This window comes from Microcaecilia unicolor, chromosome 4 (assembly GCF_901765095.1).
Source record: "Microcaecilia unicolor chromosome 4, aMicUni1.1, whole genome shotgun sequence".
Classification (NCBI taxonomy): domain Eukaryota; kingdom Metazoa; phylum Chordata; class Amphibia; order Gymnophiona; family Siphonopidae; genus Microcaecilia; species Microcaecilia unicolor.
In genome coordinates, this window is record NC_044034.1 from 153,336,672 (window position 1) to 153,361,345 (window position 24,674).

Here is a 24,674-nt window from a genome sequence, read left to right on the forward strand (position 1 = left end):
CAGCCAAGAACCAGACATACCAGCTCTTCACGAGTGTCCACTTGCGGAACTCGGTGAGGCAACTGTCCAGCTTGGTTGATGCACTCCCTCCAGAGCAGGCCGAGCTTTTTTGCCAGGTGGTCAGGCAGCAGAAGGCGTGTCGAAAATTCTTGGCCAGGGGTACGTTCAACACTTTTAATGTAGCATCCAGGATCGCTGCCCAAGGTATAGTGATGTGCAGACTCTCATGGCTGCGTGTCTCTGACCTGGATCATTCGGTCCAGCAGCAGATGGCGGATATTCCTTGCCGGGGGGATAAGCTTTTTGGTGAGAAAGTAGAGGATCATAAGTAATTCCGGGGCGTTACCAAGATGGCGGCAGTGTGAGCGCATTCTGTGAAACTGCTCCTTACCGCTCGAGTGAGACAGGATTCCTCAACTCTATGATGCCGCATACAAAGCGTAAAGGAGCTGTAAGGCTTCCACTGCCGCCCGCAGCTTCTTCCCCACTCCAGGGCAGCATGGAGCGTTTCCCTATGCGCACTTCTCAGAGTGGAGAGACAGGATCGGGTCGCCTGATGCCCCTGGATCGGGTCGCCTGCTGCAGGGGCATCCGGTGGAGCGGAGCCCCCGCTGGGCTTAGAAACATCTTTATCCCCGCCTCCCGATTCTAAATGCCCTCCGTGTCCGGCCTCGGCGATGGTGAGGGGAGCAGGCACCCGAGAACCCATGATGGCGAATAGGGAGCCAGCAGGCGGAGGTCCCCCACCACGGGAAGGAAGCCGGGGGAGAGAGGTCCTTGTGACTAAAGGACCCGGAACAGCCCCGGAGGTAAATCTAGAGAGGATCTGGCTAAAACTGAGTAAAGTGGATTCAACTCTCCAAAACGCTTCAGAAAAGGTAAATGCTTTATCTGTGAAGTTTAAGGACATGCCAAAAAATTTAGAAATGCTTAAAGATGACTTGACGACACAAGTAAAAGATGTAAAAAAAAGATATGGATCAAATGCAAGAATTTAAAGTGATGGTGATAAAAGATAATCTGGCAATGCATAGAAAAATTGAACAGATTGAGAACTTCAATAGAAGGTTCGTGTATTGAATTTTCCTAAAATCCCTGGCAAGACACCTATTGACTTGTTTAAAAAATATTTGCAAGAAAATTTGAAAATGCCTCAAGAACTTATTCCTCCAATAAATAAAATGTACTATCTTCCAATAAGTCCAGGTGGAAAAGAAGGAAAGAAAGAAGGTGTTGGTGCGGATGGTATAGACTTTAACAATCTGTCGGAAATTTTGGAACAATCCATTGAAATAGTTCCGGAAAGGGCCACCCTTTTGGTCTCCCTGGTGTTTGAACAGGATCTCAATGCAATATTAAAACTATACTTCAAATTTTCGAAGGTTCCTTTTTATGGAACAAAATTATGGATATTCCCGGACGTTACCAAAGTAACTCAGGAACGTAGAAAATTATTTTTGGCATTGAAACAGGATGTTCTTAAGTTAGGTGGCTCGTTTCTGTTAGTATATCCTTGCAAATGCCTAGTCAGGTTTAGTGGGATAAAGTACGTATTTTATGACTCAGAACAGCTGAAATCCTTTCTGGATATGAAACAACTTAATGTAGAATTGGATAAATGAGGATTGACGAATTGCACACATAAACCGCATTATGCTTATTTTTTTGTTGTTAATTTACCTTTAAATAACTCCACTAAATTGTAACTCCCCCCTCCAGTTGAGGTCTAAGAAAGCATGTATAATTTTTTCTTCTTCTTTATTTCCTTAACATTTATATTATGCTGTTTTTCTGTAACAAGTGTTATACTTGTAAGAAATTGGGAAATTTTTATAAAAAAAAAAAAAAGAATGTAGAGGATCTTGTTGAAGCACAATGATGCTATGAATTCTCTCTCTCGCCTGGCATCTTCTGCTACTACCTCCTCATCTAGGAGGGTTTTTGGAGGGAAGAGGAGTGCTCCCTATTCCTTTTCTAGGCGTAGGTACACTTCTGCTTCTCGGCAGCCAGTCCCAGCACGCTCGTTCTTGTCAACAGCGTGCGCCTAAGACCACTGCAGCTCCCCAGCAAAAGTAAGGGATGAGCTTTTGACTGGCTCCAGTTCAGCATAGCCTCAGTAAAAGTGTCCATACCGGATGACTTGCCACTAGGGGGGAGGTTGATGTTTTTTCACCAGAGGTGGCCTCTCATAACCTCTGACCGGTGGGTTCTTCAAATAGTCCAGTTAGGATGCACTCTCAGTCTGGAATCCAAACCTCCAAATTGCCCACCGGGAGCTCATTCTTACAGTTCCCAGCACAAGCAGGTACTTGCAGAGGAACTCTCCGCCTTTCTAAAGGCCTATGCGGTCAAACCCGTTCCACCAGGGGAAGAAGGGCTGGGATTCTATTCCAGGTACTTCCTTGTGCAAAAGAAAACAGGGGGGATGCGTCCCATCCTAGACTTAAGGGCCCTGAACAAATTTCTTATCCGAGAAAAGTTCAGGATGGTTTTCCTGGCACTCTTCTTCCCATGATTCAGGAAAACGATTGGCTATGCTCTCAGGACTTAAAGGATGCTTACACGCATATCTCGATACTTCCAGCTCACAGGAGGTATCTTCGATTTCGGCTAGGAACACAGCACTTTCAGTACCGTGTACTGCCCTTTGGCCTGGCGTCTGCGCCCAGAATCTTCACAAAGTGCCTGGCGGTAGTCGCAGCATCGCTATGCAGACTAGGAGTACATGTGTTCCCTTATCTCGATGATTGGCTGGTGAAGAGCACCTCGGAGGCAGGTGCTCTACAGTCCATGTGAATGACTATTCAGGTGCTAGAGCTACTGGGGTTTGTGATAAATTATTCCAAGTCCCATCTCACCCCATTTCAAAAATTGGAATTCATTGGAGCTCTGTTCAACACAAAGACAGCTCGTGCTTATCTTCCCGAGGTAAGGGCAGACAACCTCCTGTCCCTAGTGTCCATAGTGCGAGCGTCTCGACAGATCACGGCTTGGCAGATGTTGAGACTTCTGGGGCACATGGCCTCCACAGTTCATGTAACTCCCATGGCACGTCTACACATGAGACCAGCTCAATGGACCCTAGCTTCCCAGTGGTGTCAGGTTGCGGGGGATCTAGAGGATGTGATCCAACTGTCCACCGAATTTCGGAATTCCCTTCAGTGGTGGACGATTCGATCCAATTTGACCTTGGGACGTCCATTCCAAATTCCTCAGCCACAAAAAGTGCTGACAACGGATGCATCCCTCCTGGGGTGGGGGGCTCATGTAGATGGGCTTCACACTCAAGGAGCTTGGTCCTTTCAGGAAAAAGGTCTTCAGATCAACCTCCTGGAATTGCGAGCGATCTGGAACGCTCTAAAGGCTTTCAGAGATCGGCTGGCCAACCAAATCATTTTGATTCAGACAGACAATCAGGTTGCCATGTTTTACACCAACAAGCAGGGGGGCACCGGATCTCACCCTCTATGTCAGGAAGCCATCCAGATGTGGCTTTGGGCACGCCATCACGGCATGTTTCTCCAAGCCACTTATCTGGCAGGCGTAAACAACAGTCTGGCCGACAGGTTGAGCAGGATAATGCAGCCTCACGAGTAGTCACTGAACATGGGCGTAGTCTGCAAGATTTTCTGAGCGTGGGGCACCCCCTCAGTGGATCTTTTTCCATTCAGATCAATCACAAGGTCCCTCAGTTCTGTTCCGGGCTTCAGGCCCACGACAGACTAGCATCAGATGCCTTTCTCCTGCATTGGGGGACAGGCCTTCTGTATGTGTATCCTCCCATACCTCTGGTGGGGAAGACTTTGCTGAAACTCAAGCAAGACTGCGGAACCATGATCCTCATTGCACTCTTCTGGCCACGTCAGATTTGGTTCTCTCTTCTTTTGGAGTTGTCCTTCGAGGAACCGTGGAGATTGGAATGTTTTCTAACCCTCATCACCCAGAATGAGGGGTCGCTTCTACATCCCAACCTCCAGTCTCTGGCTCTCACGGCCTGGATGTTGAGAGCTTAGAATTCGCCTCCTTGGGTCTTTCAGAAGGTGTCTCCCGAGTCTTGCTTGCTTCCAGAAAAGATTCCACGAAGAGGTGTTACTCTTTCAAATGGAGGAGGTTTGCCGTCTGGTGTGACAGCAAGGCCCTAGATCCTCTTTCTTGTCCTACACAGACCCTGCTTGAATACTTTCTACACTTATCACAGTCTGGCTTCAAAACCAACTCAGTAAGGGTTCATCTTAGTGCGATTAGTGCCTATCATCACCGTGTAGAGGGTAAACCTATCTCTGGACAGCCTTTAGTTCTTCGCTTCATGAGAGGTTTGCTTTTGTCAAAGCCCCCTGTCAAACCTCCACCAGTGTCATGGGATCTCAACGTCGTTCTCACCCAGCTGATGAAAGCTCCTTTTGAGCCACTGAATTCCTGCCATCTGAAGTACTTGACCTGGAAGGTCACTTTCTTGGTGGCTGTTACTTCAGCTCGTAGAGTCAGTGAGCTTCAGGTTCATGTATCTTATATCAAGTTTCATCACAACAGAGTAGTCCTCCGCACGCACCCTATGTTTCTGCCAAAGGTGGTGTCGGAGTTCCATCTGAATCAGTCTATTGTCTTGACAACAATCTTTCCCCATCCTCATACCCACCCTGGCGAAAGTAGTTTGCATACCTTGGACTGTAAGAGAGCATTGGCCTTTTATGTGGAGCGGACAAAGCCCTTCAGACAGTCCGCCCAGTTGTTTGTTTCCTTTGATCCCAACAGGAGGGGAGTCGCCGTCGGAAAACGCACAATCTCCAGTTGGCTAGCAGATTGCATTTCCTTCACTTACGCCCAAGCTAGTTTGACTCTAGAGGGCCATGTCACGGCTCATAATGTTAGAGCCATGGCTGCATCAGTGGCTCACTTAAAGTCAGCCTCCTTTGAAGAGATTTGCAAGGCTGCAACGTGGTCATCAGTCCACACATTCACATCTCACTACTGCCTTCAGCAGGATACCCAACGCGACAGTTGGTTTGGCCAGTCAGTGCTGCAGAATCTGTTTGGGGTTTAGAATCCAACTCCACCCCCCTAGACCCATTTTTGTTCTTTTCCAGGCTGCACTCTCAGTTAGTTGTTTATGGTTTCAGGTCAATCTAAGTTATGTTCTCACCATTGCGAGGCCCAGTTGACCAATGTCCATTGTTTTGAGTGAGCCTGGTTGCTAGGGATACCCCATATGTAAGAACAAGCAGCCTGCTTGTCTTCGGAGAAAGCGAAGATACTTACCTGTAGCAGGTATTCTCTGAGGACAGCAGGCTGATTGTTCTCACAAACCCGCCCACCTCCCCTTTGGAGTTGTTATTTGCTTCTTTTTATGCTTTTTGATTTAACTGAGGGAACGTGCTGATGCGACAGGTGGGAAATTGGTCCGCGCATACGCAGTGCGCGCTGCACGCGCGCCAGAAGACTCTGGCAAAACATTTTTTATATTTTGCTTGCAAAATGCCGATTCCTGGGCTGACGCATACGTTGACCCACATGTGAGAACAATCAGCCTGCTGTCCTCGGAGAATACCTGCTACAGATAAATATCTTTGTTTTATCACATGATATAACCGGCAATCTGCCGATTTTTAAACTGGGTTTGGTGGTCATATTTTGCCGCGTCAAACTGTGGTATATCTTTGGCCGATTTATAGATATCTGACTATATCTGAATATTGACAAAGCCGGTTATCTTCAAATCGGCCAAGCAAACCCTGGATATTCAATGCTGGTCACCAGAAAGGGCCCAGCATTGAATATCTGGGTTCAGCGCAGACTGCGGGAGACAGCCCAGCTATCTCCTGTGGCCTGAATATCAGGGCCAAAGCATTTTTCCCTAGATACAGTGTGAATGCACTAGCAAGATACTTTCATGTGTTAGTGGGTTCAGAGCAATTACTATAAAATATACACTTGTGCAAAGGGGTGAGGACATCTACTATAATAAAATGCACCCTCAACGTTCTGAAGCTGACTCCGTGGCTTCAGTGAGGGGTTCGTAATGGTGAAGCCATCCTACTCACCATGTCTCTCTGCCCCGTCCTCGCGTCACAACGTCATGACGTCGAGGGCGGAACACTGACAGACACACGACACACCCTCCCAGCTCGCCAACAACGCTAACCCCCCCCCCCCCCCACGTGCTTAACAGCCGCCCTCCCATGCCTCCCGAATTAGCCGCCCTCCCCACTCAAACAGGTAAGTAAAGGAGTGAAGATGACTTTAAAACTTCGTAGGCAGGGGGCCTATCTGTAGACACAATTCCACTTCTTCAAACACAGCCCTTCAGGAACGGCAGCGGAGATTTCACAAATGTTTGGGGATGGCGGCAGAGGGCGACCCCGCGGAAATACACGCAACAAGCGTCTCCGTAGAACCAATAACAAATGCCGCCTGACCGTCAGGAACCGCCCATACCCAGCGGAGCCTGCCCTCATGCTAGCTTACTATTACCCGCCGATAACCCCATGCTTGGCCAACCCACTAAAAAACAAAGAATTGCCTAAACCTCCTCCCTCCCGCTGCCAACGCACCACCGGGACACCGCCTCCAGCCCATTCAACCCTGTACTGGTTTTTGCCATCATAAGGAGGGGATGACCCTGTAACTTGGAGGGAGGGGAGATGGGAGGGCGGGGGGGGGGGGGGAGAGGGGAGGGGGGAGGAAGAGGGGAGGAGGGAAAGGGGGAGGGGGGAGACAGGGGAAGAGGGAGGGCCCCTGGCAAACACACTCTCATTCTCACACAGACACACTCGCACCCAGTCTCATTCTCTCTCTCTCACACACACACTCGCACATTCACTCTCTCTCAAACGTACACACTCTGAGGAAAACCTTGCTAGCGCCCGTTTCATTTGCGGCAGAAACGGGCCTTTTTTACTAGTAATAAATAAAATTGAAGTGCCTTCTTTCCTCCCTCCCTCTCCCCCTGCTCAGTTTTGTGTTTGTACTAAACAGTCTGAAATACAGCTCTTTGAATTTATTATTATTATTAGATTTATTTATATACTGCTTTTCTGTTGAACAATCAAAGCGGTTTACATATTGCATTCAGGCACTTTCTCTCTCCCTAGTGAGATCACAAGCTAAGTTTTTTTTGTACCTGGGGCAATGGAGGGTTAAGTGATTTGCCCAGAGTCACAAGGAGCTGTTTTCCATTTATTTTTCAAGATAGTACTTTTGTAGATATTTACTTGTATTCTCTATTGGACTATCCTGCACCCAAATGTTCTAGTAACTTATGCTGCATGTGGCCAGTAAATTAATACATTTGTAAACCTGCATCCCCTCTCCTCCCCTTAGAACCTGAGACAGTAGAAGAATATACTGAACAAAGTGAAGTTGAATCTACAGAGGTAAGTATTTCAACTCAAGACTTGGACATATTTCCCCCAAATAGAGTACTGTAGAATTCCAATAGTCCCTGGTCTGGATACCATTTGATTGAGCTACCATAAGAATTATCCAGAGATGCGTGTGCACTTTTGAGAGGGGCGGCCTGACCATTAGGCCACCTGAGGTGGGGGTCTCAGGCGGCAGTCTTCGGGGAGCGGCATCTCCCCGCTCTTCGGGGAGTGGCATCTCTTCCCCTTCCTTCCTCCACCCCGTTCGTGGAGTTTACCTGTTTCGTCAGGTTTTTTAAAAAGCTGGTGGTGGCAGCAGCGATTTCCATACTTCCCTGCCGCTGGCACCCATCTCTTTCCTTTACTGTGGCCGCCTCTCTGATGTAACTTCCTGTTTCGTCAGGCTCAGGCAGCCGCAGTAAAGGGAAGATGGATGCCGGCGGCAGGGCAGCATATGGGAATTGCTGCCGCCGATGACTTTTGAAACATTACAAAACAATACGGTAAACGGTAGGAAGGGAGGAGGGGCGGCATCTTCCATCTCAATCAGCATCTTGCCTTGGGCTTCCTTTTATCTGAACTGCCAAATACATGTGGCACCCTGTGGATGCCCTTCCATTCTATAGAAGGGATCTAGGTATTCCTGAAAGTACATGCACTACAGCTCCTTCAGACTACTGGCAACCTGACCAGTAATAACTACTTAGTTTTTGGCTTAGTGTTACATTTTTTTCTCTAATTGGGTTCATATAATGCAGAATTTAGCAGGAAATTTCTGTGCAATCCCAGTACACCTTTTATGTATTAAAACGTTAACATTCATATAAGTTTTGTGTTTTTTTTTTCGTAGTTCGTAAACAGGCAATTCATGGCCGAGACCCAGTTCAGCAGCAGTAGTGAGAAGGAGCAAGTAGAGGAGTGGACAGTTGAAACCATTGAGGTATATACCATTTCTTTTCCTTTTCTCTGAGTTTGTTCTACATTTTTTGCATTTATTGCTGGATGAAGCAGTTGATGCTGAAAAATTGTTTTAGTTTATTGAATGGGTTCTGGCTAAAAAGCCACAATTTTTTGCAACACAGATACACTGAACACTTACATTTCTGATCCTGGGAAAGCACCAAACTGCCTCCAAATAAGCACCTAAAATTAAAAATGGTACATATCTAGAATCAGAAGCCCTAGCTATAGATTAGTTGGCCCAGAATAGCATGCCAGGGGTGAGAAGCTATCACAATATGGTGGTTATAGATGAGATTAAGATGCTCTAGTGTGTTTGTAAATGCAGACCAGTTTCTGTAAAATATTCAGTTCTAGAAGGGGTGAAGATGCATCCATTTTATAGAAACTCCTTTCAGATTTCTTGTTCCTGACTTAATTTTTGGCTTATTTGATAAAGTTGAGATTCCTCTACAATTGTGTTTGTACTAAATTGTTTGAAATAGGACTTTGACTAGATGCATTTTCTTGCTCAGGTTGTAAATTCTCTTCAGCAACCACAAACTGCATCTGTGGCAGTTGCAGAGCCCCACACGCTAAGTACTGTGGCCCAGCCAGATCCTATGGTGAGGAGGCAGCGAGTACAAGACCTTATGGCACAAATGCAGGGTCCATATAACTTCATGCAGGTAGGTGTTTTTCTGTTTTTTTAAACTGGAAAACATGTTTGAAGAGTTAGCAGTAGCCATACAAATATATCAGCTCTGTACTTTTTCAATTAATTCCACATAGGATTCTATGTTGGAGTTTGAGAGTCAGAACATTGACCCTGCAATTGTGTCGGCACAGCCTATGAACCCAGCTCAAAACATAGACCTACCACAGATGGTTTGCCCTCAAGGTTTGTAATTCAAATGCATATATCACAATAGAAATTCAGTTAGACCAAACTTGATCTGTAAGGCTTTGAATGCCATGATAAAGGTTGGGACTCTCTGAAAGGAATATTGGAGAGGGAGGAGGGGAATTTGAAGCAACATTGCTGTGGAGAGGGTTCTGAGGAGGATACAGAGAAGGACAGGTATGGCTGAGTTAGATATGAGGAAACAATCCAGACTGGGGTAGAAAAAGTTTCTTTATGGGATAAAATTATCAAACTTGGGTGTAGATGTATATTTTTTGTAATTGTGTGTAACTGACAAATGGCATTTCTCTATTCTTAACTTGTCTCCTGCATTTAGTGTTTCTGTAATCATAAAAGGCAGCTGCCTGTAGTTTGTTTCCACTGTGTATACACCTGTCATGTTTGTGCTATCTGCTGAATGCATTCACTCTAGATTGGTCTGGGGGGGGGGGTGCTTATGTCTGGTATTGCTTTAGAAGTTAATAGTAGAACGGTAGTTTTTTTTTTTTTTATTTGTTACATTTGTACCCTGCGCTTTCCCACTCTTGCTTCAAATGCTTACACAAAGTGGAGACGATTAATGGCTTAGCCAATTACTATCTTGAATGGTACAGCAGTAAGCAGCTTGGCCCTCATTCCTACCTCATAAGAGAGCTTTCCCTAAGGTAAAGGGGGGGGGGGTGCACAGAGGGATAAGGGTTGGGGGTGGAATGTGCAAAGGGATAGGAAAGGGTGGGAGAGAAAGTGGAAGCAATAGAGCCAGGAAAGAGAGGAACCTTTAGCTCCCTGGCTCCCTGTCCCCTGTTACCCTCATATGTTTTCCAAGCCTTGACTCTCTAATTTATAGCATCATTAGTATTACTAATAGCAATCAGTGTAACATGAAACTGTTTTACCAGGTTAAATATAATGATCAAAATGAAGTGTAATTTGGAAATGAATAGCCTCGTTGGAAGCTGCATGGGGTCTTAATGTCAAATAGTTTATACATTTTTTTTTCTGCAGTACATACTGAATCTAGGCTAGCCCAGCCTAACCAAGTCCCGGGACAAGCAGAATCTACACAGGTAGGTTATTTGAGATCATTTTGGTTCTGATAACTAATTCTTTGTAGTTTACCTTGAGGTCATGTCTTATAGTGTCTTGTATAACTTCACAGTCGTGTACATTTTTCACTTTCTTCTGTTTAGAAAATAAAGTTCAAATGCTTTGTTTTACTTATCTATACACATACTCTATGCTTTTAGTGTGGACCCCCCCCACAATTGTAAAACTATTCAAAAAGAAACCATAAAGTCTCTTGTTTGTATGAATGTTCACATCCCTTGACTCAGGGCAAGATGCACTAAACTAAACGCTTTAACGAGCCTTTAATGAGCTTTTAACGAACAGTTTTCCTACTCTGGCATGCATTAAAGCCCAATTTCCGACGACGGTAGCAGCAAACGAAAACGGAATGCAGATGAGCAAATTGTGTAGAAACCCTATTGAAATGAGATGCATCAAAGTTTACCGCTTGCCTTAACGCTGGGAAACTACCGGAAAGCTAACGAGAGGTCTGTACCTCTTGTTGGGGCTGCCCAGCTTCCAAAACTAATGTAAAACTAATGTAAAACAAACCAAAAAAAAAAATCGGGAGGGGGCAAAAACGCTCGTCAGGAGTGTCCTTTATCGACGGCCTTGCCCCCCCGCCCGCCCTCCCGCCCGAGGTCGCCGCTGCTCCCCGCTCCCCCCTGCATTAAAGTCATAGCTTTAGGCTGCACCGGCCCCCCTCCCTTCCTCTATGTCTCTCTTTCTCCTCAGCTCTGCCTCCTGCCATCCTCCGCCCCGTGCCCAGCCCCCGCCGCCCCCCCTGAGGTCGTTGCTGCCGCTCCCCCCTCCACCGGGTCCCTCACCGTCTTACCGGGCCCTCGCAGCGCCTCTCACCTCAGTGTGAAGGCGCTGCACGGGCAAGAACAGCTGATCGCCTCTTCGCCGAGTCTTCGGACGTCCCTCCTTTCCTCCTGGGCCCGCCCTCGTCTGACGTAAGTAACCTACGTAGGTTACTTACGTCAGACGAGGGCGGGCCCAGGAGGAAGAGGCAATCAGCTGTTCTTCTTGCCCGTGCAGCACCTTCACACTGAGGTGAGAGGCGCTGCGAGGGCCCGGTAAGACGGAGGGGGGAGCGGCGGCGACAACCTCAGGGGGGGCAAGGGGGCGAGGCACGGGGGGGCGGAGGATGGCGGGAGGCGGAGCTGAGGAGGAAGGGAGGGGGGCCGGTGCAGCCTAAAGCTATTACTTTAATGCAGGGGGGAGCGGGGAGCAGTGGCGACCTCGGGCGGGGGGGGGGGGGGGGGGCAAGGACGTCCATAAAGGACGTGTTTGTTTGTTTTTTTTATTCTTATGTCCTTAGCATGCGCAGAGCAGCCAGCATAACGCTTGGCTGCTCTGCGCATGCTGTAAGAGGTCGATTTTGCAACGGTTTAACGAAGGGTTAGTGAATGCAAGTGAGCTGCAACGAACAGCTCATTTGCATTCCCAATCCTTCGTGCATAGCCATTCTGTACCGATTCGTTATGGAATTTGGTACGGAACGGCTCTAACGAGGACTTTTGTGCATCTTGGCCTCAGTAGCTTGTGGATGTCCCTTTTTGTATCACTAGTCATGAATCATTTAGGATAAGTGGATTGGTGCAGTTTTTGCCCATTCTGAGCAGTATAGCTCACACTATTTCAGGTTGGCTGGGAATCATCTGCCACAGATTTTCCATTGTATTCAGGTATGGACTTTGACTAAGCTTCTCAAGGATATTGACTTATTGCTGATTTGCTTCATTGTTTCTTTTGGTTTGTAATTTGGATCATTATCCAGTTGAAAGGAAAATCTCCTTAGTCCCAGCTCTGTGGTGTACTGGAACAGGTTTTCCTTCAGGATATGCCTGTTCTCTGCAGACAAGCAGGGGCATGCAGGCACATTCCATGGTGACATCGATGGTGCCTGTGTGCTAGAGCTGTCCTCTAGCTCAGAAAAATCTTTTGGACTTACCTTAGCCTGCACAGGGGCTCCTGCAGTGCTTACAACTTCCTCCCTTGAATGTAGAATTGTTCATTTCTGGTGTATCAGTTCAATCTGTCCATTAAATTGTGCAAGAAACTGAGCGCACACAATAATCTTTGTTTCCTCATTGAGAAAAAATCCACACTAATCCTGATGCAGGGGCTTGAATAGATGCCAGGTGTGCATAACCAGTTGACAGAGCTCATAATCCGTGATGTCCTCAAACTTAGGACCCATGGTGGCAGGTGTTCATGTGCACAGAGCTCATAATTCGTGATGTCCTCAAACTTAGGACCCATGGTGGCAGGTGTTCATGTGCAATCTGGCTATGTGTGACTGCTCCAATGGCATGTTGAACTATATTGGGACCAGCATTGCCAGCCCTTCAGTAAGAAAGTTCTCTTGCTGAGCTGTATTCCATGTTTTCTACAATGGTAGATTCCATAGTGTCCCACAGATCAATCCAGAGACTTGTGGGTTATGTTCCTCTACCAGCAGGTGGAGATAAAGAGAACTTCAGAGGTTTACTATATGTAGTCATGTGCAGTCACCTTAATTTCAGTATTCTCTCTATCTAGCAGGTGGATGGTCATGTCTGTTCAGCTCTGGATTGATTTGCTCTTGGCCTGGTCTAGTTGAGCTTCTGGGATCTGAGGTGTCGTGGGACTTGGGTGCACACCTGGTGGTGCCAGGTCCCTCCATTCCTCCCCCATCAACCCCTCCTCTCTGCCTGACTGTGGTTTGTGGTTCTCACTCTCCTGACTTTTAAAGGAGTCTGAGGTTTTTTTTACTCTGGCGTCCTCTCCTGCTTAAAAAAAAACAAAAACAAAACGGTTGAGCACTGTTTAAAAAAAAAAAAAATCTCAGGCTGATTTGCCCAGTGTGGCACGCTTATGCCGGTTTGCAATACCGGCTGAATGGTGTGAGGACCGACTTGGCATATGACAGCGATCCCCGAGGGGGTGAGTAGTCATTATCCTATCTGCGCCGGTGGGGCAGAGCAAAAGCGGCTGCCAGTGTGGGAGCCACTGGGCTGCTGCAGTTGCCCATGCTGGAGATCCACTGTACAGCCCAACTCCGTGGAGCGGTGTGCTCCTTCCCGGCTCGTTTTGGCAGGCACAGGGCAATTGTTTTCTTGGGTGTGCGTGCGTGCGTGCTTGAGGGCACCATCTTTCTTGCCACGCCACATTGCAATGCTGAAGCGCCGGCGCTCCCCTAGGGCCTGATTTGCTTGCGATTAAGGCAGTTTTATATGTAGGCTTTTCAGAAATGTGACTGGGGAACTGGGGTGGATCACTCCCAGTTTCTTCATATTTGATATTTAAGGGCATCTAAGAAAGGAGCTCTGTTTCAACTCCAGGTCAACCTATGCCTGTTGCATCTTCCAATGATGGAGTCTCAGTTCACTCCTTAGGCAGGACTCCTGTACTGATTTCAGGAGGAGTGAACCAAGAATACCTCAGCTCAATTGTGTCTTAGTTTTTCTATCACACAGTTACAACCTGGACTTCACTACAGATTTTTCTTGGAGTCTACATGCAAGCTCAAACTTTGTCAGTTCTTGCCACCTTGGCAACGTTTCTTCCTTTAGGCACAGCTGAGTCTGTCCCCAGTTGCAATTGGGGAATGGGAAGTTGTTCCCTTTGCTTTGTAGTTCCAACCACTTCCTTCCAGCTGAGTTTGGACATCATAAGAGTCTAGGGCAGTAATGGCGAACCTATGGCACGCGTGCCAGAGAGGGCACACAGAGCCCTCTCTGTTGGCACGCGTGTCGTTGCCTCACCCATCGGAAGTTTGTTCCCTCCTCCCTTCGAGTTCCAGGCCCCCTCCCTCCGAATTTTAAAAGTCATCTATTTTACCTCGTCGGGGTTAGGGCGACAGCATGCACGCTTGGCTCGGTGCTTAGTTCCATTTTCCCTTCTCTCTCTCTCTCAGCTCTGGTCCCACCCTCATTTCCTGTTTCCGCAAGGGCGGGGCCAGAGCTGAGAGAGAGAGAAGGGAAAACGGAATTAAGCACCGAGCCGAGCCTGCGTGCATTTTACCGCTGCTGCCACCCTAACCCCGACGAGGTAAGATAGATGACTTTTAAAATTTGGAGGGAGGGGGCAATGCACCACCTGTTAAATTGCCCTGTTGGCACTTTGCGATAAATAATTAGATTTTGGGTTGCTGTTTGGGCACTCGGTCTCTGAAAGGTTCGCCATCACTGGTCTAGGGTGTGTACGGTTCAACTTTTCATAATGGGAACCTTGCAGTGTGTAGTGGTTCTGTCTGGTGGGGAGAGTTTCTAGCCTCCCTGGACCTTGAGGAAACTTACTTTCTTATTCCCAGTGCTCCTTGCTGCAGAGGGATCTTAGCGATTTATGACCATGTCATTCAGCCTTTCCATGTTGCCAAGGACGTTTTTGCAAGGTCATGGTGGTAGTGGCAGCTTTCCTTTGTGAGGATGGATTGCAGGTTCATCCATACCTCTTGACTGGCTGATTTGCGGCTCTCTCTATCAAGAGACTCTGCAAGCTTCATCCAAGATACCTCCTCATCTTCAGTCCTTAGGATTGGTAATCAATGTCACCAAGAGTCAGTTGTTTCCCTCACAAATCTTGGGTTTTCGGGGAGTGCTGTTCCATATAGGCTTGGGAAATCCTTTCTTTCTTTTGCTCCTCAGCAACAGATGCCAACCCAAATCAGGTTTTACTTTTCCTACCAGGTCCAGGATATGGGAATAGGTTCAAGTTATGGGCACAAGGTTTTCTTTCTTGGACATTCCCCCATGGGCCTGAGTGCATATCAGAACACTTCAGGGGTTCCTTCTCTGCTTTGATCCCCATCTCTATGGTTCCCTTCTAGCCAACTTAGTCTCAATGGGTGATTTCTGCTGATATCAGTTCTCTCTCCCTGGAGGTGGCTATCTGCAGCTTGTAGGCAACAGATTTCTGGCAACAGATTTCGGATCCCTTCCAGAAGGCAGACAGTCGATCGCCTCCTCACTTGCCAGATGTAGAGTCGAGGCTGGCTTAATTGCCAGTTCTCTTCTATGATTTGTTTTGGGTGTCAAATAGACGTTTTTGGTGGTCACAGCTGTTGATGTGGTTGTGCTGCTGGGTGGTGAATGCAGCTTCTAACGATGGCTGGTTCAGCTCACTTTTCAGGGCAACTATTGTTTGAGGACTCCATGAAATTGGTGGAAGACCTGGGTGACTTATAGTCTGTGTCTTCCTGAGGACATGTCTACAAGTTCTTTTCGGTTGGGTCAGGCTCACCCTCATCTTTACGACACCAGGGCTATCGTTCTGGGCAGCCTAGTTTTCTTTAGCAATCCAGTCCAGACAGGTTCTCAGAACTCCCGACTTCATCCGTTTGAGATCCTCTGGATTTCTACTGGTGACGGGCGCACAGTCCTGTCTTTTCTGTATATGGTGGTTTCTGCCTTCCATCCTATTCCACCCTTTTCTCTTCCCTATACTATTTGGAAGTGACCAATGAGTTCAATTGGTCAACTCCTTGCTTCTTGCTTTGCTCGGGACCATAGGAAGGCTTGCCATTTTTAGATTGGCAAATGTGGGCATATCGGTTTTGATGTCAGGAGGAGCAGGCCTTTTGTAGAATAGGCGTCAGTGTGATGCTGAAGAGCTGTTCCACATAAGTGCCATTTTATTCAAAATACTTTTAGGGGAGCAGCTGCTCCCCTTGCACCCCACCTAGCTATGCCTCTGCATAGTGGGGCAGTGCCTGGGATGACCCACTGATCAGAAGTGACTTCCTACATAGCCTTATGCACTGCTAAAAACTGTAGCGGTCTTCTAGTGCTCACCATTTTAAGATTAATATGTCTGCTTCCAGGATCAGAAGCAGACATATTCAGAACTTGGAGAGCCCTAGGTATATAGGAAGGTGGCGACTCCTTACAAAACACCCACACTGTGGAATGATCATCAGATTCCTGACCTGCTGAGCAGAAATGCTTCCCGGCATACCCTCATGTTGTCCTCTGGCTGGTCACAAGAAAGGGGATCTGGTTTCAAGAGCCGCAGTGGCTCTTGTTGGCTGAGAGAGGCAATTTCTTCAGCTGGCCTCTGATGGGACAGTCTCCCGTTGCGGGTGGCTGTGCTTTCTTCTAGAGCGCAGTTGACTTCCTTCTCCGTGTCCTGTCTGGCTTCCGTGGCTGCCCTTTGCAGTTCGGCCACTTGGTCCACTGTCCTGCCGTGGATGGCTTTTTTGCAGATCACCCACTTGATCTGCTGTCCTTCCCTTGTCAGGCTTTGCAGGCTTGGCATGGCAACGCTAGGGATTCCAGATCTGATGTGGCAGCGCATGTAACCACGACCTGTGGATCATTACTCCAGTCTGCTGAGGTTGTAGTACCCCGCCCCACTTGAGGACTGCTTTGGTACATCCCACAAGTCTCTGGATTGATCTGTGGGACGCTATGGAAGGGAAAAATTAGTTCTTACCTGATAATTTTCTTTCCATTAGTCCCAACAGATCAATCCAGAGGCCCGCCCTTTGTTGTTCTGGGTTGAGTGTTTTTTTCTAGTTGCCTCAGTTTCATCAGATTCCTTCATTTGATTTTTGGCTACAAGAAAAAAAAAAGGCAAAACAAAACAAATGAAAACATAAAGGAAACCTTCTGTTACCCTCCTGCAGGAGCGGTTGAGGAGCTTACATGGGCTTTATGCAGGCAGGAGAGGACTTCCTCTTTCATCTTCCACTCCTTTTTTGAACAATTTTCAGTGTAATCTGATGTTCATCATGAATTTGAGGAAAAGCTGTGCTTGTCAGAACTGGCAATGTTCTTCAGCAATCATGGAGCCTTGGGATTCCAACATCTGGCAGCTTGCACGATCATGCCAAACCATGTTTTGAGCAGCAATACTGAAAACTGGATCCCCAGAAACGATCACTCAACTCAAAAGTAGCACAATATCTTCTTTGAATGTTGGGGACCCCTAGAAATAAGTATTTCATGCATCTATAGAAAATGCAAAATTTGCTTTCTCCTACTCCTTATGTTTGGACCTACACAGATTAGCTCACAATACTTTTGCATTATCTTGGAGCCAGGGCCTTTTGTACGCTTTCCTTTCACTTCCTATAATTCCAAGGGTTCTAGTAGAAAATACTTGGGGCAGAGCTCAAGCCATTCTTATCACTCCATAGTGGCCAAGGTGGACTTTGGTTTCCTCAGCTATTTGTGCTTTAAAGAGATCATACCATGTTCCTTAATTGCCATCCTGCTACAGCATAGAGGTCTCTTCTTGCATCCCAACCTGTTGAGCCTGTTCCTTGCTGCTCAGAAATTGATTGGAATATTACTGTCTTTCCATCACAGAAGAAGTGAAGAATGGTTTTTTGGCTTTCAGGAGACTGCATCACAGAAATTATATCAAAGTAGCTCCATTTCTGATAGGGCCAGTGATCTGAGGCCGGGATGAAACAGACTATACTTGTGCTTCAGATTCCTTGAATATCACTGTCATTAAAAAGTTCTCTCATTTGGTCTCTCTTCAGCCTTTCAAGTCTTCAGAAACTGCATATGAGCTGAGAGGAGATATCTGTTTTCCCATACTTGGACGACAGGCTGACTACACCTTTCTCAGGTTAGCAGCCTCCATGCAGAAGTCGATTGAAGTCCTCAGAAGTTTGTATTTCATTATCAATCAAAATAAATGCTGGAATTTGCTTAGATACTGGAATTTATAGACATTGATTCACAAACTGACAGCCATAGCCGTGTTGCTGCAGCAAAGAGCTTATATAGTGGATTTGGTTGTCAAAATATCTTTGTTGCAGCAGGCATCAGCAAGACAGAACTGCAGTTGAACATATGGTGCATGTGTTGTTCATTAGCCCAGTTACATGATAAGTGTAATGGCAGCTGAAGTTCTAGTGGAACGAGTATACCCAACCACTCTTGTCACTGAGTATTATTAATATCCAAATTCTTCAAAGCCGTTATAGGACACTCCAATCTTCTCCAAGGAATGTGTGTTCATCCACTTTAGCCTCTTCTGATGATAACCACAGATGCATCCAGGTCAGATTGGAGTGAACAGTTGGATTGTCTTCAAACTCGGGATTTTTGGACAGCTGTAGTCAAGCAGCTACATTACTTCGAGATTGGATGTTTACGGATTGAACGCACACTCTGTCCTTCAGAATCAGTCAGACAATCAGTTCACTGTGCTCTTTTTCAAAAAATGGAGACAAGGCTTCCCATGGACTGACTGTTGAGAAACACAAAGAATATGGGAACTGGTGCACAGTATTGAACTTGTTTAATGCTTGGAGATCCAGTTGACACATTTCTCCTAATTTATTTGGCATTAGAAAATAGTTGCATAACCTCTGGGTCACTTTGTGTACCTCTTCTGTGGCTTTGGTTGTCAGGCGTGTGTTATCTTTTGAAGTAGTTGTTAGTTCAAAGGAGGCAGATGAAAAGTTAATCTACGGTTGCATGGTAATGGATCAAAATGTAACTTCCTTAGCGTCACTCCGGATAGGCCCAGTATCTGATTGATGGGTTATGCACTCCTTCCAGCAGGTGGGAGACTGAGAACTTCGATTCTAGAGTGTCAATGAGAGCTCTAGCCCTAGATTCAATATTTTCAATCTCCAGCAGGTGGAAGAAAGTGAGCCCTGTAGTCTCCTCTCTGTTCTTTTTCTTTCTTGCTCTCTCTTTTAAAAACAAAAGACGAAGTGGATTTGTTTTCTGAGCCTTTCTTTTCCTTTGTTCTGTGCACCGGTGATATTTCAGTTGGAGGCTAGGGCCCGCGGTGGTCTCGTGAAGCTTCGGGGTTGCTACATTCGGGGGTACCAGGTCCCTTCCCCTATTTCCTCTCGTATCCCAGCAGCCTGGTAGCTCGATTTGGGCTGGGGAAGTGCTCAGCCTCTCTGGCGGGAGATTATTGAAGCTCAGGGAGAGGCAGCCTTAAAATAAAAAAAAATAAAAAAAGAGAAGCGGAGCGAGCAGGGCAGCATCTCTGTCTCCATTGGTTAGGCAGCACCTTCCTTTCCCTTTTGTTTTCACCATGGCAGTGCGGTTCCTTCTGTTTAAAAAAAAGAAAAACGAGTGAAAGGGAGCCGTGCTGTGGCAGAGAAACTTCGGAGGTGCACAGTCTGTCAGCGCCATGGAATTGGCTCGAGTGACACTTATAAATTTTGTACTGTGTTGGAGATATCTCCGGCGGCTGGCCCTTCTGCCTTGGTTCCTCCTGCAGCAGTTGCAGTTTCCTCGGCTCCTTTGGGTCTGGCGGCAGAAATGATTTCTCTCAGCTTGGTGGGAAAAGCTGCCATTTTGCCAACATATGGTGACATGGAGGACCGTCCCTCGGCCATTCTTTCCCAGACATAGAACGGTCAGCAGTAGGGCTGCCAGATCATGTGGGGCTCCAGGAGGGATGTTTCCCTCCTGAGTTTATTCAAATGTATCAGGCATTTTTGTTGAGCATGTCGGGTACTGCCTTGACCTCTTCTGCAGCTCTTTTGCCTAAGCTTGTAGCTCCTACTGAAAGGGCTCGAGTGTCCTGGGACCTGGAGTAGGACCAGGTTTCTGAGCCAGACTTAGACATGCCCTATCTGGAAGAAGTGGATATGTTAGGGGAATAGTAGTTGGATGACCCCAGTTCTGCTGATCAGGGAGCAGATTCTTTGCTCCCAGGTGAAGACCCTTCAGTTGTTAGGATTTTCCAAAAAGAAGATCTGCAGGAGCTCATTTCGTTGGTGTTGACCAAATTGCATTTTGAGGACGAGCAGCCCATGGTCCTGGGAGGCCTTAAGGTGTATTTGTTGGTTAAAGGCATTAGATGTCCCGGGAAAACTTTCCCTGTACATCAGGCTATCAGGAGCATCATTCAGGCTCAATGGAATGTCCCGGATTTTTCTTTTCGTTCAACTAGATCAATTGTTTACCTGTATCCGGTTCCAGAGGCCAAGTCCCTACTTAAAATCCCGGTGGTGGATGCGGTAGTGTCGGCGGTCACTAAGTGCAATACGGTTCTGGTTGATGGAGGCACAGCCCTTCGGGATGTTCAGGATCGTCGGCTAGAGGCACTCTTAAAGAGTAGCTTTGATGTCTCCTTCTTTAGCGGTACAGGCGGCTATTTGTGGTTCCTTGGTGGCTAGGGCGTGCTTTTGGTGGGCCGAAAGGGTCTAGGTCAGACCGTCTGATGATTTGGCCTCTATAGGCGTAAAGGTAGCTAAAATTGAAATGGGCTCTGCCTTTTTAGCAGATGCTTTATACGATTTGCTCAGGGCCTCTTCTAAGTCCATGGCCTTGGGGGTTGTAGCGTGATGTTCTCTTTGGCTGAGAGGTTGGTCGGCAGATGCTGCTTCTAAGTCTAAACTGAGTAAGTTTCCTTTTAAAGGTGCTTTTTTGTTTGGGGACAAGTTGGATACGTTGGTCCATAGTTTGGGAGAAATGAAAGTTCCTCATCTTCCAGAAGACTGGCCTAGAGCTTCTCCTCATGGTTCGTCTTCTAGCCGCAGAAGAGGCTGGGATTTCCGCCACTTTCAGACAGGTAGAGGAATTCAGACTCAGACGTCTAAGTTTTTCCAGAGGACTCAGTCCTTTCAAGGGTTCCACTGGGGCGGTAGGGAACCAGGCACTTCTTTCTAGGCCCCAGTTCGTCCTGCCCAGTGAAGGTGTGCAAGTCCCTCCTCTGGTTCCTGTGGTAGCTCGTTTAACACAGTTTTATTGGAGGTGGGCCCAGATTACCAGAGATCAGTGGATGTAAGAGGTTATTCAAGACGGGTATGCCTTAGAATTTGCGTGGTGTCTTTCAGGTGCCTTTCTGGAGTCTCCCTACTGTTCTCGTCTCAAGGCGGGAGCGGTCCGGGACACTCTATTGAGGCTTCTGCAGCTTCAGGCTACTTGTCCTGTTCCTCTGTCAGAAGTCGGGAAGGCCGTTATTCCATTTATTTTGTAGTTCCGGAGGGGTCCTTTCGCCCAGTCTTGGACCTCAGGGCGGTCAATCAAACCCTCAAGGTCACCAGTTTTTGGATGGAAACTCTTCGATTGGTGATAGTTGTCATCAGGTCAGGAGAGTATTTGACAGCGCTGGATTTGACAGAGTCCCATCTCCATATTCCGATTCGCCATCAGGTCAGGAGAGTATTTGACAGTGCTGGATTTGACAGAGTCCCATCTCCATATTCCGATTCGCCTTGTGCACCGGTGATTTCTTTGTTTTGCAGTCCTAGGCCAGCACTTTCAATTCCTGGCGCTTCCGTTTGGCCTCACTACAGTGCCTCATACATTTACCAAAGTCATGAGCAGCAGCCCTCAGAAGGGAAGGTATTCTGGTTCATCCCTATTTAGATGATTTGTTGATACGAGCATAGTCCGGGAAAGTGTACGGGTCATGAATCGGGTGGTTCCATTTCTGCAGTCCCTAATTTGGGTGGTCAACTCTGCCAAGAGTCACCTGGTGCCTTCTCAATCCTTAGAGTACTTGGGAGTGCTGTTCGATACAGCGAGAGGTCGGATTTTTCTTCCCCAGAGCAGAATTCTCAAGTTGCAGGCTCAGATTCAGGCTTTATTGCAAAGTCATGTTCCGTCGCCTGGGACTACCTGCAAGTGTTGGGCTCTTATGGCAGCAGTGATAGAGGTGCTACCGTGGGCCAGAGCACACATGAGGTCTCTACAGTCTTCCCCCCTGTCCTGGTGGTCTTCTCAAATGGACTCCCTACAGGTGAGATTGCCTCTACGGACCCCGGAGCACAGCAGTCTATTCTGGTGGCTGTGAACAGCCAGTTTGTCCAAGGGGATATGGCTAGATCCGCCTCAGTGGACGGTGGTAACTACAGCTGCCAGTCTCAAGGGCTTGGGAGCCCACTGCCTGGGGACGTTTGCACAGGGCCTTTGGTCTGCTCAGGAGGCATTTGGTCTCTTGGAGATCAGGGCAATTCGGTTATCTCTGGAGGCATTTCTTCCCCTGCTAGAAGGTGGAGCATTTCACATTCTTTTCAGACCATGCAACAGCAGTAGCATATGTCAGTCAGCAAGGAGGCACAAGGAGTCAGCTGTTTCAGCAGGAAGCATCAATGCTCATGGCGTGGGCAGAACTTCATCTAACTGCTCTCTTGGTGTCTCATGTAGCTGGGGTGGAGAACATGCAACTGGATTTCCTCAGTCATTACACCCTAGATCCGGGAGAGTGGTCTCTCAGTCCACAGGCATTTCAAGCGATAGTGGATTGATGGATCTCTTAGCCACGTCTAAACACGAACCTCGCTTCTTCAGTTGCAGAAAAGATCCAAAAGCGGAAGGAGTGGATGCTCTACTTCAACCGTGGCCTTCGGGACTTCTCTATGCATTTCCTCCGTGGCCTCTTCTGGGGAAGCTTATCCAGAGAATCGCACATGGGGGCCCAGTTGTCTTAGTGGCTACAGATTGGCCTTGCAGACCGTGGTATGCAGATCTCATGCGCCTTCAGACTGCTCTTCCTCTCAGACTTCCGGAGAATCCAGGCCTTCTACTTCAGCGGCCGAGTCTTCATCCAGACTCAGCTCGGTTTTGTCTAACGGCCTGGCTCTTGAACGGGCAAGGTTGACGAAGAAAGGTTACTCTTCTAAGGTAATTTCCACCATGCTTCGATTGCGTCGTCAGTTGACGTCTCTCAATTATATTAGGACAAAGCGCATTTTTGAGGCATGGTGCGCTGATCGGGGCATTTCTCCCTTGTGGGCTTCCGTTCTGGATATTCTAGAGTTTTTGCAGCTTGGCTTTAATAAGGGCTTGGCTCTCACTTCTCTTATGGTGCAAGTCGCGGCTTTGTCTTGTTTTCGGGGGCATTTACAAGGCAAGTCCTTAGCTAGTCATCCAGACATTTCTTGTTTTTTGAAAGGAGTAGGTGGTCTTCCTTCCTTTAGGCCTTGGGATCTTAACTTGGTTCTGTCTGTTCTTACTAGATCTCTGTTTGAGCCTTTATCTTCTTGTTCTCTTAAGGATTTGATGCTTAAGACTGTGTTTTTGGTAGCCATTTCCTCAGCTAGACAAGTGTTGGAGTTGCAAGCCTTTTCTTGTAAGTCACCCTTTTTGGAATTCTCTAAAGAGCATGTGGTGTTGTGTCTCGTTTCTTCCTTTCTTCCTAAGGTCGTATCGCATTTTCATGTTTCTCAGTCTGTAGTTTTGCTTGTTAAGGCTCTTTCTCCAGTTCGGAAGAACAGTGCAGGTTGCGAACTCTGGATGTTAGGAGAGTTCTTAAGCATTATCTAAAGGTTATTGAAGAATTCCGACATTTTAACCGTCTGTTTCTACTCATTGGAGGTTCCCGTAAGGGATTGGCGGCGTCTAAACCCAACATTTCCAGGTGGCTTAAGGAAATGATAGCTTCTGCCTAACTTCTTTCTGGCAAGTCAGCTCTGCATGGTGTCAAAGCCCACTCTACTAGAGAGCAAGCGGCTTCCTGGGTGGAGTGTTTTTGGTACTGCCCTTGGACATTTGCAAGCTAGCGACTTGGTCTTCTTTGCATTCTTTCTCGAAGCATTACAGGTTGGACGTGCAGTGTCGTCAAGAAGCAGGACTCTGAGGGAACGACCTGGAAAAAAAGGTTACAGATGGGCAGGGCTTTCAAAGGAGTGACGGAGACTCGGTGGGTGCCTGGAGGGGCATGGGAGAGAGGAGAATTGCTAGGTGGCAATGACGGACCAGGCAGGCGGGTTGGGCGTTTGTTACAGACTGCCGTTGATCCACTGGTCCTGCCTCTACGTGCCGCTGTTACTGCCTCTAACAACGTCGGGACTCGGGATAGATCTGTGACGTGCCGCGCTGTTCTGCGCATGTGCGGCACATCGATCACTCTTCATTTATATAGTAGGATTAGCAATCCCAGTGCAAGCAGTTACACAGGTTTGCTTATTTGTTTACTTGTGTTTTTGCATATCTATTAGGTTTTATGTAGCATCTTTAGGGAAACAGGTTCATTCAAAATGATTTCGCATAATAGAACTGTGACGTGCGGCGCATGCGCAGCACTTCGGTCACTCTTCATTTATATAGTAGGATAAATATCTTGAAATGAAATTGAATATCACTTAAAACTGCATAAAAATTTTATTTTAGCTGGTGAAACAGCACTAATAAAGGATATACAATATAGTAATATATGGCCAAATTTCAGTGAGGATATCCTGTTTACTGATGGGTTCATTTTAGCTGTTGTAATTTGCCTTGGGAAGCCTGGTGTTATAAAGATTGGAAGTAAAATTAAACTCTTCTGTCATTGGAGAACATGGAATCACATCTTCATCTCATCTCTTTTGTACAAATGGATTATTCTGTTTTGAGCATGTTTCAGGGACAAGTAGTTTTCATAAGTCAAAATAATAAAAAAAAATATTTTCTTTCATGTAGATCTCTCATTTGTTTTAACATTACTAAATGGGCTTTAAGCAGTCCATTGGTTTCCTTTATTTTGTCCTTGTGATGACTTATACT

The 24,674-nt window shown here is 47.0% G+C and overlaps 1 protein-coding gene across 4 annotated transcripts in view; it reads left to right on the top strand.

The window, feature by feature from the left end:
- CAPRIN1 (cell cycle associated protein 1) overlaps positions 1 to 24,674 on the top strand; it is a 122,233-nt gene that overhangs the window by 40,801 nt on the left and 56,758 nt on the right. For all 4 annotated transcript variants that reach the window (XM_030200762.1, XM_030200765.1, XM_030200764.1 and 1 more), the window contains exons 8-12: positions 7,318 to 7,370; positions 8,209 to 8,298; positions 8,834 to 8,986; positions 9,090 to 9,198; positions 10,207 to 10,268. In XM_030200762.1, the coding sequence (XP_030056622.1) occupies positions 7,318 to 7,370; positions 8,209 to 8,298; positions 8,834 to 8,986; positions 9,090 to 9,198; positions 10,207 to 10,268 (467 nt within the window). The remainder of the gene's footprint in view (positions 1 to 7,317; positions 7,371 to 8,208; positions 8,299 to 8,833; positions 8,987 to 9,089; positions 9,199 to 10,206; positions 10,269 to 24,674) is intronic.